This window comes from Pseudonaja textilis, chromosome 2 (genome assembly GCF_049901715.1).
Source record: "Pseudonaja textilis isolate UNSWEBS1 chromosome 2, rPseTex1.2, whole genome shotgun sequence".
Taxonomy (NCBI): domain Eukaryota; kingdom Metazoa; phylum Chordata; class Lepidosauria; order Squamata; family Elapidae; genus Pseudonaja; species Pseudonaja textilis.
The window spans coordinates 164,108,915-164,122,735 of NC_141991.1; the positions used below are offsets into that span (position 1 = coordinate 164,108,915).

Genomic DNA, 13,821 nt, shown 5'->3' on the forward strand with positions numbered 1-13,821 from the left:
CCATTATAGCTTCACAAGTACCATTAAGTAGTTCAGGCTGAAATAACCTAAGAGACCACTTCATCCAGCTAAATAAAAGGTTTTTTTAAAAAAAGGCGGGTGTCTATTTTAATTATCTCTGTTGATTGCAATCCTGTGTGAAGCAATCTCCCTTAACTCAGTTTTTATTTCTGAGCAGGCATAAATGAAATTATACATTTAGGTATAATTCTGACATTCATGCTTCTAATAAATTCTGGGATAACAGGCCAAGAAAATGTTTGAATTCATGAGCCAAAAACAAAAATTGAGATATATCCATGGGGGTAAACAAAATATATTTAAATAGCATTAACAATAAACAGAATGTTGAAACGGATCCAACAAATTCCCCCTTTGAACAACATCAACAAACTAGTCAGAATAGCTCTTAACCTTAGCAGATTGATCTCCCAGCTATTGCACAACCTCATTGCTATTGTAGTAGAAGCCTTTGTGAAACCCCGCTGAAAGTAAAACTACATATTGTGTAAGGCAGAGTGGGACTCCACAAGCAGGTGAGCTAGAGATGAAGACTGCAGAAGACACCCCCCACCCACTTGCCATTTTTTTTGTGCCTTGCTTCTTCAAAATAGACATTAACACATAATTTTGAGACAGCTCTTCCAGATTCTCTGGTGTGCCTTGTTTCACCAATTCATCTCAGCTCATCAGCAAGTCCATCTCAACATTGATTAATCAGAGCAAACACACCCCACCCATTATCTCGTAAAATGAAAATTTGATGTGAATGTAGAAAATACGATTTGTTTTTAGCTTTAAATTCTCTTGATTACCTGTTGCTTTCTTAACAGAATCATCAAAAGCAGCTCTCAATCTTTGTGCAAAATTCTGATAATTCTCCAATACTAGATATTTGATATTGGGCATATTTCATTTGGCTGTCTCTTTCAGCAAACTCAGAATAAAAGTCATCTTGATGAGGTCTGTAGTATATACAGTCCTCCAATATCAGTATAAACCATCTCAATGTGAAGCTATAAAAGTTAGAATTGATCCTGAGCATTTCCAAAACTTTTCTGGCAAGCTCCCATGTCACTGTTGGTTGAGGTAAGCCATGTTGCAAAAGCTGTGCTAGGTGCATCATGGAATTTTGCTTTTATAAATCCACTTGTTGGTGTTACAATAATGCTGCGGCAAGATGCTTAGCAGATGGTTGAGTGCTCTGAAGATCAGATCTTTGATCAAAGATAAGAGTCTGCTTCTCCTAATAGGTGTTAGTTCAATGTAGGCCATGGCAGGAAAAGGATTCTGCAAGATATACAGTACTGGATTTGTAATCTACATTACAGTAGAATTTTGGAAATCTAACAGCATTTTCTCTTCCTCAAAATTAAGTGAGCCTGTTTAAATTTCTTTCTAGAGTTGTCTTCTTTCTTGGACTTAAATTGTATTTGGCTAACTGCTACGTTCCTCCTCCAAGATCATATATGTGCTTTGTTATGCTGGACTTACATAATTAGTGAACCCACAAATTTGAAATCATGTTTAGAATATTGTGAATGTATGTATGGTTTGGTATATTGTACAAATAAAACCTAAAAACGACCCCCTTTTTGGATCTTAAGTGTAGATAAAATTAAATGTAGACAGCCTGCCCTTGAGGACAATCTTCTAGAAACTAATGTGTTGGAAGTACTGCTCAAAGAATTCCCATTATGATGTCACAATGCTTACTGTTGGTATCATCAGGCCTTTACTACATCATGTCCATTCCTGCCATTTGAAATGGTGGTCAGTACATGGAGAGTAAGCATATATGAGCATCAGGAAATAAAATGTCAAGCAGAGGAAGTGCAAGTTCTGGCTCTCTGCCGTCAAAGAAAGGACCAGCAGTCAAGCCGAGTACCAAATTTAGAGAAGAGGGAGAGGCAGCTCCAAGGAGGATAGTAAAGGAGACAAGAGCTGTTGTCGTAGACATTGGTACTGGCTCCTGCAAATGTGGTTTTGCTGGAGAACAAAAGCCAAGCCATGTGATTTCATCTACTGTCGGCAAGCATATCCAGGAGACAGCAAAGACTGGAGATAACCGGAAGGAAACTTTCGTTGGAAGAGAACTTCAGGAAGCTACAGTACCCTTAAAACTTGTCAATCCTTTAAGACATGGCATAATAGTGGACTGGGATTCTGTTCAAGATATGTGGGAGTATCTTTTCCTTAGGGAGATGAGGATTCGACCTGAAGAGCATGCTGTCCTAGTATCGGATCCTCCTCTAAGCCCTACCACCAACAGAGAAAAATATGCAGAAATGCTCTTTGAAACCTTTTGCACACCTGCTATGCACATTGCTTACCAGTCAAGATTGTCAATGTATTCCTATGGAAAGACCTCAGGTCTTGTGGTGGAGAGCGGTCATGGTGTCTCCTATGTAGTTCCCATTTACGAAGGATACACCATGCCAAACATTACCGAAAGAGTAGACTATGCTGGATCTGATGTCACTCAGTACCTAATGAAGTTAATAAATGAGAATATAAAATTGTTCACAGAGAAAGACTGGAATATCGTAGAGGATATCAAAGAGAACTATTGTTTCACTTCACTGGATTATCAACATGATGCAGCCACAGCTCCCAGGAAACACGAGGTTGAATATCAGCTTCCTGACGGGCAAGTTATCATTATTGGCAAAGAGAGATTCTTATGTGCTGAAATGCTCTTTAAGCCATCCTTGATAAACTCACAGCAATTGGGACTTCCTCTCCTGACCATGACTTCCCTCAACAAGTGTGATGTTGCCCTCAAAAAGAACCTGATGGGCAACATCTTGTTATGTGGGGGCTGCACCACACTAAAGGGCTTTGCTGACCGCTTCCAGAGAGAGCTGATTAGAATGTGCCCAAATGATAATCCCATTTCATCAGCTTCTCCGGAAAGGAAAACATCTGTCTGGACTGGAGGCTCCATTCTTGCATCTCTCAAGGCTTTCCAGCAGCTTTGGGTTCATAGAAGAGAGTATGAAGAAAAGGGCCCTTTTTACATCTACCGGAAATGTTTCTAAATCCCAAACGTGAATCCCTTCGCCTAGGAGAACGGGATGAAGTTTGGTTGACAAAATGGACACACGTTCCCTGCTACCCCTTATAATACCAATCTGCATGTTATATGATCTGGATGACATTCTGTTCTCTGTGTATTAAAAGCTCATTGTTGTAACAGCAAAAGATAGCATTCCTTTTTTGGTGTGAGTAACAACAAAAATCAGAGAAGATTAATGCATCAAGGAAAACCTTCCAATTAGATGATCTATGCTGAGAGCCAGCAACTGCACTTCTTCATTCATTCATTCATAGTAAGCTTTGTTGAACCGAATGGGATTGTCTTTTGAATAAATTAGGGAGGATTGTACACTTACTATATTCCTGAAAACAGTGTCTATCTTAACAAAGAAAAATAAAAAGCAGAGTAGAACACCTTAAAATACCAAAATATCTCATGAATTCCAGCTGTGTTTTTGCAGAATTTTTAAACCTTACCTGTTATATAGCCAGTGCTAACCTTGCACCATTCACATGCTTTCGAAGTATATCCCAGCAACTTTAGCAGCTCTGAGATTTCTTTTAAGAATAAAGTCAGGTTTTCATTAGCAAACTTGTGCATGTTGGCTATGCATAATCTTTAGAGGTTGCACAGAGTGATGAAATTGCAATCCACAGTATTTGTAATATGTACCCTTTATTAAAAATATAAACAGGCATTGGTCAACATTCATACACAAACATATCTGTTCATGTATCTGATTCGGTCACTGGAAACTATTTCCAGAAAAGGACTGTGTACTCGGTGCTTCATCATGTAGAAAATCAGAGATGAGAGATTCAAAGAAAAAAGTTACAATAAAACTGTATTAACCTCTCCCCCTCTTCTCTCTCCTTTGTTCTCAGAAAAAGAATGTTCCACCAATATTCAACCTGTCAAAACAGGGCTTAATAATAAAATTCAGTGGTACTCAGTGGTACTGAATTGTGTATCTTTAAAAAAATCCTTACAAAAATAAAGTGCTACTGGTAGCCCTGCTTTAAAATCCCCAAAGAACATTTCAGATATCAAACTGCAAAAAAAAAGAGTTTGGAGAGTTCAAAGCAACATATTAAAAATAATTTACAATAGTAGAAGCTGACTGATTGCTATCGGGTTAAAAAGGCAGTGATGGGAGAAAAATGTGGAAGGAAGCCCATGATCAGACATATATAAGGGCAAGGTGGCTCACAAAGAAGTATAAATTCACCTTGCCCTTATATATGTCTATTTAAACAATCTGTTTAAACATTACATTTAAATTCTGTTTCTCATCATATATCCTTAAATGAAGGATGAATGCAGGTAGCCTTCACTCAATAACCACTCATTCAGTGGTGCTAAACAAGGACTTATGACTGATCCTCATGGTTATGGCCATCACAGCATCCTGGGGGCTTAGCAACCAACTTGCAGTTATGATGTTCCAGGGTGATAATCATTTGCAACGTTTGCCGCCAGCTTCTGATTAGCAAAGTCATTGAGGAAACAATAGTTACAAATGCCGGTCACATGACCATAGGCTGTTGTGACAATGCAGGATTCGCCTAATGATGGTGACTGGGACTGCCAGAACTGCGGTCATTAAGCTGGTATGATCACATGACATTATGCCCCATGATCTCATTGCTTAGTGATGGAGTTCCTGGTCCCAATTATTGGTAAGCGGGAACTATCTGTAGAGAGATCTTCATCCTGACAATAGTTGTGGACCTGAGATTATTGGAACAGAGTAAGCTTCCACGGAGTGTTTTTGTTGAGTTTGGGAGCAATAAAGATCTCTGGATCTAAGAGAAAGAAAAAGCAAGAGAAAATCCTACAAATAAGATACGCAAGCAAGCAAAAGTAACGGATATTACAGTATACTTTATATAAACATTCTGACAAAAAAAAATTAACCCAAATCTCACAAATGAGAAGAAATGTATCACTGTGACAACAGTCCTATGATTTGTTTGCTACATGAAATTAATGAAGAATAAACTAAAACTTTATTCCTTTGCCACCTAAAACAGCAAGCTCAATTCTGAGCTTTCCTAAATTGCAATGCTTCATGGTAACTACGCACGTCTAGGGAGTGGGCTCAAAATTTGAATGCTAGGCCTGGGCAAAGAGCATAGCTAAGCAAGGAAGGGGTTTTGGTCAATTACTAAACTTCCCAATCTCCTTCCATGTTAAATAAAGTGAGCGTTCTTGCAACTGGGAGCCAAGTTTTATTTTTTGGCAGCTGAGAATTAACAAAAGACCAGAATTATCAGCCCACAGGTGAGCAGTATTTGGAGAGTTGATGGTAAAATTGCATTTGTATGCTGTTCAGAGTCACAGTTGTGAGATAGAAAGCTCAATAAATCATTTAAATAAATAACTTTGCTTTGCTATTCCATTTCACGTTGTAAGTGGGCAAAATCAACTTTTTTTCCATGCTATGTTAATATACTATTAGGATTGTAACAGGTTCTTTTGCAACCCATAAATTGCTGACAGATGCATTTAAAGACAAGCTTAAGTTCCAGCATCCTCATATTTATATTTTATATATATATATATATATATATATATATATATATACATATACACATACATATATAAACACACACACACACACACACACACACACATATATATATATATATATATATATATACACACACACATATACTGGTATACATACACATATGCACAAATTGTAATTAATTTGTACACTGCATGATCCGTCTTACCTTGTACTATAGGAGCCATCACTTTCTGTTGAGTATAGGCAGCACTTATGCTATTAGCAGTTGAATTGGGACCCAGGATCTAAAATTGCAAGGAATTAGTAAAAGATGTTGATTTATTTAGAATGACAGTACAATAAAACCATTATTTTCCCTATGGAATGAACAGGAGAATTAACTTGATTTTGTTTCCCAACTCACTCTTGCACCTGCTTTGAATTTTCAAGTAGTCCTTGATTCATGACAGCAATTGGGACCATGCTTAAGCGATGGTCATATAGTGTACTGCACTGTTAGTAATAAAAATCCCTGCATTCCGGTTGCTGTCATTAATTAAATCCTATTGTTGTTAGGCGAGGCAACTTCCTGCTGACTTTCCACCGCCAGTCAGTGGGGAAGGAAGCGAGGGGGTGTAGGGGAGGATCAGTGAGGTTGCACAAGAGTTAAGCGCAAGAGGGGTGAAGGGGTGTGCGAGGCGCAGGTCAGTGAGGAAGGGCCGAGGAGGGTGCAAGGGCTTGTACAACAGCATAAATCAGGGAGGGTGCCTGAGAAGTGCAGTGTATAGATCAGGGAGGGTGTAAGAAGGAAGACTGGGAGCATGAAGGTGCCTGGGTCAGGGAGAATGTGTGGGTGTGGAAGGGAGGGTCAGGTTGTGGTACTCTTGAGGATGCATATGAGTGCAGAAAAGTGTGAGAAAGACATGGGGAGGGTACGTGAGTGGCCAGCAGGGTGTGAACAATGAAGGGCTGAGGGAGGGTGCAAAGGAAGACTTACTGACTGGGGTGAATTTCCCTGCCAGCTTCCCCACTGACTTTCTGGTCATGCATGTGAACTATTTGCCACGTGCCCAAATTGCATTTGTATAACACAGGTGCTGGGACAGATAGAACGCCAAGCATCATTTGTTTAACACCATAATTTGGAATGGTTGCTGAACAAATGGTCATAGATCAAGGGCTACCTACACTCAAACATAGATTGTCTTCCTGGCAGCAACAGAATTCTTGACACAAACCAGTGAAATGGGATTCTCTCAAGAGAAATCAGGTAAATAAAATGGCTATAGATCCTCCACTGCAACCCATTACCAGGTGCAGCTATGATTTATTTATTTTTTTAATAAAATGCAATGAGCAAAAACCCAATCTGGTACTACGTCTAGTTTCTTCCCCAGGCCAAAGAAGTGGCATGCAATTCTCCCGTACTCTCTTCCCATTTTGTCCATGCATGCAGTATCACAGTGCACTTCAAGAGTAAAACAGGCAACTTGATGCTGCTTTTGTCATTTGCCTCCTCTTGACTTTCCCTCCCCCCTCATGGTTCAGGCGCCCCTTGTGGATCTCTCTGTTGCAACGGATTTTTCTTCGAATAAAGTGACCTCCTTAAGAATGCTTTTTCAAAATGAAAGCAGTGTGATACAGTGTGCCAGTGAGGGTGCCAAGGGGGCTAAGCTGGAATTAATGTCTTACTGGATTGGCTGGGGTGTGCTGCAAGTCTGGGCTCCAGATTTCAAGCAGGGAGCTCTCCACCAAGTGAAGGGTATCCTCAAAGGCCTGTTGCAATTCCTGGGCTTGTTCATCATAGCTATACAGGACTAGGTGTCTTAAAATGCTGTATATCTCACCTTCAGTGGGAAAAAAAAAACACATCCCATTCTAGTGAAATGCATTTTTTAATAAAATAGGCTACACAGAGAATCAGGTCAGCTTTAGGATTTATTACTTGGAACCCTGACACAGAGAAGATAAACCTCTTCCTTGCATGCTCTCTGATCCTAGGTTAAAAATAATGAAATCCCCCACTCCCTATTTTTCAGGGATATAGGCATAAACTGTATCTATCAGCTCAAACTCCCTGATTTCAGAACAACAGCCCTGGAGGTTGCTGCAGGGCTTGGTTTCTCCAGGCACCATTCTGGAAAGGTATTTAGAAATGTCCTACATTCTAAAAATAACAATATTGGCTGACAGGGCTAATAAGTTAGAAAGTTCCAGCATTCTATCCAGTGATTCCAGGGTTCTTAAGATGAATGGAAATACACACACACACACACCATGTTTCCCCAAAAATATGACCTACTGTGAAAATAAGCCCTAGCCTGATTTTTGGGGTTGGGCATAATATAAGCCCCACCGCAAAAATAAGCCCTAGTGAAGGGGAGCCCTGGTCAACACAGGAGGCAGCCCTTCCCTGGTCACCTCATGGAGGCTTGGCCCTTTAATCATGGCCCTCAGATCACCTGAGCTAGCAAGGGCTGGGAGATGGCTCTCATTCTCTCTCTCTCTGCGGAGGCTCCCAGTGCAATGCTCTGTCGCAGCAAACCTCTGCCTTCCCTGAGCAGGATTGCAAGGCTGAAGGCTTGGAAGGGAGCATTTTTGGGATGTGTGTCTGCGGCAGGGCTCCCCAAGGATAGAATGATTAGCAGGGAAATGGGGGAGGGGATTTTCCTGCTGATCGGAGCAAGGCGAAGCCTCCAGCCTTGCAATCCTGCGCAGGGAAGGAGGTATGCTCTAAAGCTGTAGCATAGTGTTGCATCGGGAGACCTCCCCAGGTAGCATTTCTGAAATGTTAACTTTTAACACTGTGCTCACAGGAAAATCCCCCCCCCCATCACGGTTTGATTTGCTTTCTGTGAAGCTTTGTGCTTTATGCTGAGAAAAGTCTGTGCTTTTTTTGTTCCCTTCTCCCCCTCACCCCTGGCTGTCCACCTCAGCTTTCCCAGACAACTGTCCACCAAGGTGGAGGCTCCCTTGTGGGGTGCAATCGAACTTCCAACAGACCCAGTGAGCCTGAGCTACCCTGACACAGAAAGGGGAAGGAACCGACTGGGGGGAGAGGGGGCTGTGGGGAGTTCTGGGAGTTGAAATCCACAAGTCTTAAAATGGCCAAGCGGCTGCCCTTGCTGCTGCTGGCCTCTTTGCCCTCCTGGTGCGGGATTGCTCCTGCCTGGCCAGGTTGAATCGTCCCAGATCGATTCAACAGGCTTGACTGTATTTAGGAATGAGTGCAAGTAAGAGAACCAAAGGGGAATAAAAGACAAGAGTGACAACTATCAAGTCTCATCTCCTCAGTACTGTTTTTTAATAGCTCATTTGCAGCCAGTTTTTTTTAATTAATCTAATTCCTTAAGACTACTATCATATCGGAGGACTCTAAAAGGGAGAAGAAAATGAGAGCCAGAGTAATGATGAAGAATTTATGGGAGACTGTAAATTCTAGTCCCACCTTAAGCATCAAAGCCATCTGGGTGATTTTGGGTCACTCAAGCTCTTTCAGCTCAACCCACCACAGGGTTGATGTTGTAGGAAAAATAGGAGGAGGAAGGAATAGTACAAATGTTCACTGGCTTTGAATTGCTTATAAGCTAATAAAGATGGGATAAAAGTCTAATAAGCAAACAAGTAAATTAGCACTAACAATTAAGTATTCACAAATCATTACCCCATCTACAAACTTGGTTTTGGATATGTGGATTTGGTAATTAGGCTCATCTGGTAAGGAAGTAGCCTTTTGTGCAACTTCCTGTTACCCCAAGATCACTGAAGATCACCATTTGGAATCTCTACATTAAGCCCTGCTCCCTCAGATCTTTTCCTGATTTCCTTTAGGGCAGTGGCCCCCAACCTTTTTTGAACCAGGGACCGGTTTCATGATTATTTATTCTTCCACAGACCGATACCTGAGTAACGCGAGACTCCACCGCCATCGGGACGGCTCTTGTTCGAAGCCGCACCCCGCCTCTTCGACGAAACTAAGGCACGAGCACCCAAATGCCGCTTTCCAACCGAAAACCCAGAAGCAACCGAAAACCCGGAAGCGCCGTCGAAACAAGATGGCGGCGCCCAAGCTTTGCGGCCCAGTGAAAAATGATCCACGGACTGGTACCAGTCCGGGGACTGGTGGTTGGGGACCCCTGCTCTAGGGCCATTCTTCTGTGCCACATCCAAAATTTGAAGAAACAACCCCTGCAACTAACCTTTCAAGTTGTCAATACTTCGAACGATTTCCCCTAAGGCCTCCAGAAGTGCCACATCTTCTAAGGGACTTCCTTCCTTCAGGCTGTGTTTCTTGCGTTCTGCCTTGCGACGGTTCTTTGAAGAGCGTCTGCAACAGATCAAAGAGCATCTGCAAAATGAGCTGGCTGACCAGTGGAGAAGTGAAAAGAGAGACTGAAGGGATGGGAGAGGAGGACAGCTTATAAACATTTTGTCTGATCAGTATTTCTGCACTCGCGTGTGGCTTGAATTGGATGAGAGAAGCCTGAGATAGTAAGGCTGATACGGATTGCATTATTTCAAGACTGCAGATGAAATTTATAGGACAAGATGACTGCCTTAGGTTAGTTCTGCTCCCCTCAAACACAACCCCTTTCCGTTCCTGAAAATGGAAAAGCTGCACATCAGAAGAAAGCACTTTTCTCCTATTATGCTTGTTTTCTATGCGCAGCAAGTTTTGATTCTGGATTTTTATAGAGGAGAAATAAAGGAAATTCAAACTGAATATATCTGCCATCACACAAAAAACAGATTTACAGTGTGCAGATAAGCAGAACATCATTTGAAATGGGTGTATTCACATTCAAAAAAAAATAACTGCTTTAATGAACTGAAGAAATGCCTGTTCACATTCTCATATATATATGAACCACCTCATTTGAAGAGCCTTGTTTACAATGTCAAGAACAATGACAGCAAAGTGTAAAGTTTGGAGGGCAATTTATCAATTTTCCTTCTTGTTTCACTATTAACTGTGATTATTGCCAGATACTGAACCGTTTTATGTCCTTCTCTTTTTTGGAAAATGTAATGTATGGAACAGAATCAGCAAAAGAATTACACTGCTCAAAAAAATAAAGAGAACACAAAAATAAGACGTCTTAGATCTGAATGAATGAAATATTCTTATTAACTACTTTGTTCATTACATAGTTGAATGTGCTGACGACAAAATCACACAAAAATTATCAATGGAAATCAAATTTAGCAACCCATGGAAGTCTGGATTTGGAGTTACACCCAAAATTAAAGTGGAAAAAAACACTACAGGCTCATCCATCTTTGATGTAATGTCCTTAAAACAAGTCAAAATGAGTGTAGTAGTGTGTGTGGCTGCCACGTGCCTGTATGATCTCTCTACAACGCCTGGGCATGCTCCTGATGAGGTGGCGGATGGCCTCCTGAGGGGTCTCCTCCCACACCTGGACTAAAGCATCCCCCAACTCCTGGACAGTCTGTGGTGCAACGTGGCGTTGGTGGATGGAGCAAGACATGATGTCCCAGATGTGCTCAATTGGATTCAGGTCTGGGGAACAGGCGGGCACGTTTGTGGCCCGCTGCAGGTCATTTTGCAGGGCTCTGGCAGTGCTTCTCCTGTCCCTCCTTGCACAAAGGTGGAGGTAGTGGTCCTGATGCTGGGTTGTTGACCTCCTACGGCCTCCTCCACGTCTCCTGATGTACTGGCCTGTCTCCTGCCTCCATGCTCTGGAAATTACGCTGACAAGACACAGCAAACCTTCTTGCCACAGCCCACATTGATGTGCCATCCTGGATGAGCTGTACTACCTGAGCCACTTGTGTGGGTTGTAGACTCCGTTTCATGCTACCACTAGAGTGAAAGCACTGCCAGCATTCAAAAGTGACCAAACCATCAGCCAGAAAGCATAGGAACTAAGAAGTGGTCTGTGGTCACCACCTGCAGAACCACTCCTTTATTGGGGATGTCTTGCTGCCTATGTTTTCCACCTGTTGTCTATTCCACATGCACAACAGCATGTGAAATTGATTGTCAATCAGTGTTGCTACCTAAGTGGACAGTTTGATTTCATAGAAGTGTGATTGACTTGGAGTTACATTGTGTTGTTTAAGTGTTCCCTTTATTTTTTTGAGCAGTGTATTTTTATCTCTATCTCTTTGTTATCTCTCTGTACACCCACGATCTGGGAACTGGAAGCATGTCATTAGCCATACACTCCCACCCCTCTTCATATATGGACAGGCTTTATAATGTTTTAGCAAAAAGGTTTCATGCTTATAGATGGCATATTCTCTTAAGACAGTACACTGAATTCCTAAAGGATATTACTTTTAAAATGTGAAATTTTCTCTCTCTAGCTCATACAAACATAAAATTCTAAAATTATTTTTCTTAGAGGTGAAAATGGGAAAACATTTTAATTAATGTTTAATAATGAATTAACAATGAATGACTAATGTTGCAGACCTCTAAGAGAAGTTGCTTTGTGGCCTGTTTGATTATCAAGCTCCCAGTGGAGTTCAGGGAGATATAAGGAAAGCAGTCTTTATCTGGAGACCAAAATTTTCCACTTGGGACATGAATGGCAGTCAAACTATTGTACACCAAAGCTATGATAAGGCAAAGTAACATACGCAGATATTCTTGAATTACTGTGAGTATATTTGGAACTTGTGTCACTGGCTGTCACCAAACTGCTGGTATCAGAAAAGAGATCCGATTCAGGACAATTTGATGCTTCGTGACCTGCAAAAATTAGTTAAAAGGGGAAAACATTCACATCTTATCTATTAAATAAATTCCTCTTGTCACTTCATTTCAGCAGCGCTTTTTTGACTGTTTTAGAAACATTTTGCAATGTTTCAGGTGCATCCATGGAAGGTGAAACCAAGGAAAAAGGTATGATTCCTGATGTGAAATATGAAGAATAGCAATCTGAACTTTAGTTAATGGGTTAAATTAATGAATGAATCAATTCTATCTAGTCCAACATCTTATTCCTCTGGAGGTCTGGCAGATATTCCTGGAAACTTTAGTTCAAATACTTTGTTTCCAGCATCTGGCATACAGAAAGGCACTGCCATTGAATATAAGGTAGCATTATTTCAAACAAGGTCAAAGTAAGAACTATACAGATTGCAATAATGTATCTTTAATGCTAATCTGGTACAAATACAGAATCTTGGAAGGTGTAAGAGGAACTTCCTACCCTCATTTACAAAGAGTTAATGAAGACACTTTGAGGGATTCAGAATGCTTCTTCCTTGATTTGTTTCCATATAGGCTAACCTGCCATTTATGAGATCAGTTGCCAACTGATTCACTGCAATCTCCTGATTGTTTAAATCAATGGTCTTACCACTGTTTTCTCAGCCTCCCCACAATCTCGCTTGTGTAGCACTTCATAAGTAGCAGAAACCAAAAATGTAAAGTTCTACTATTTTGTTGATATAGTAACTGAGGTTCCTACTCTTATCTTAAGGCATTAATAAGGAGCTTTCTATGAATCAGTGTCACAAAATGCAATTCCATTGAAATACATTACCTAGTAGTTCATTTTGGGCTTGCTGCTTAAGCTCTCGAACTACAGAAAGGCGCTTACGATGGTGGGAAAATTCTGCTTTCTGTGTTTCCAAGAACACTAAATGGTTTTTTTGAGCTAGAGAGATGATCACAGTAAAAGGAAAATTATACACATGTAGCAGAAACAGGCACATTAAAAACTTTGATTTGGCAATGTATAATAAAACAAAATCAAGATCAAGCTTAGATGTTCTTTGTGCCCAGAGACCAATTTTTTCAATATCCCGTTGTATGTCCTTTTTTCTCAATCCAACACTCTTTCCCTTTTCACCTAATTTGAATCTCATTAAGCTCACACCTCCAAGCACATATCAACTCTCAAGAAGCCTTACCTTCCAACAAAGATGGCCTGAAGTTGGTCTCTAGAATGTCGGTCCTATTGTATTTGTAAATCTAAAATGGAAAATAAAACAATAAACCTCTTTGACAAAACAAAGCAAAACACAACACTTTCCCACAGATAATGGAAAGGATTCAAGGCTTTCAGGAATCTTACTATTCTCAAGGCTTCATCCCAGGCAGTTCCTTCTAAAAGAAGCAGGATGGCCTCTTCGTAGTCCTGGAAAAAGGTAATCAAACATTTACTGTCATTTTGTTGACTAATCAGTTATTTCCCTCTCCTGAAGCTCTTTAGCTGAAAAGAAATATATGGATGAAATCCCAAATCCTGTGATATTCATAATATACAGTGAGTACTCTGCTTGACCTGCT

At 40.8% G+C, this 13,821-nt stretch overlaps 2 protein-coding genes across 2 annotated transcripts in view; one reads left to right on the forward strand and one right to left on the reverse strand.

The window, feature by feature from the left end:
- Positions 1-302: 302 nt before the first annotated feature.
- Positions 303-3,542, forward strand: ACTL7A (actin like 7A). Its single transcript, XM_026712782.2, has one exon. The coding sequence runs from the start codon at positions 1,818-1,820 to the stop codon at positions 3,039-3,041; it is 1,224 nt and encodes a 407-aa protein (XP_026568567.1). The 5' UTR covers positions 303-1,817; the 3' UTR covers positions 3,042-3,542.
- Positions 3,543-3,698: 156 nt separating this feature from the next.
- ELP1 (elongator acetyltransferase complex subunit 1) overlaps positions 3,699-13,821 on the reverse strand; it is a 45,595-nt gene continuing 35,472 nt past the window's right edge. Inside the window, exons 30-37 of the mRNA XM_026712778.2 lie at positions 13,607-13,669; positions 13,443-13,503; positions 13,073-13,186; positions 12,162-12,273; positions 9,752-9,879; positions 7,245-7,399; positions 5,779-5,857; positions 3,699-4,845 (exon numbers count right to left, since the gene is read on the reverse strand). Coding sequence (XP_026568563.2) covers positions 4,778-4,845; positions 5,779-5,857; positions 7,245-7,399; positions 9,752-9,879; positions 12,162-12,273; positions 13,073-13,186; positions 13,443-13,503; positions 13,607-13,669 — 780 coding nt within the window. The 3' untranslated portion in view covers positions 3,699-4,777. The remainder of the gene's footprint in view (positions 4,846-5,778; positions 5,858-7,244; positions 7,400-9,751; positions 9,880-12,161; positions 12,274-13,072; positions 13,187-13,442; positions 13,504-13,606; positions 13,670-13,821) is intronic.

What these genes read in the sequence shown, in the direction of transcription:
- ACTL7A (XM_026712782.2), top strand. Translation starts at nt 1,818, where the DNA reads ATGTCAAGCAGAGGAAGTGCAAGTTCTGGCTCTCTGCCGTCAAAGAAA.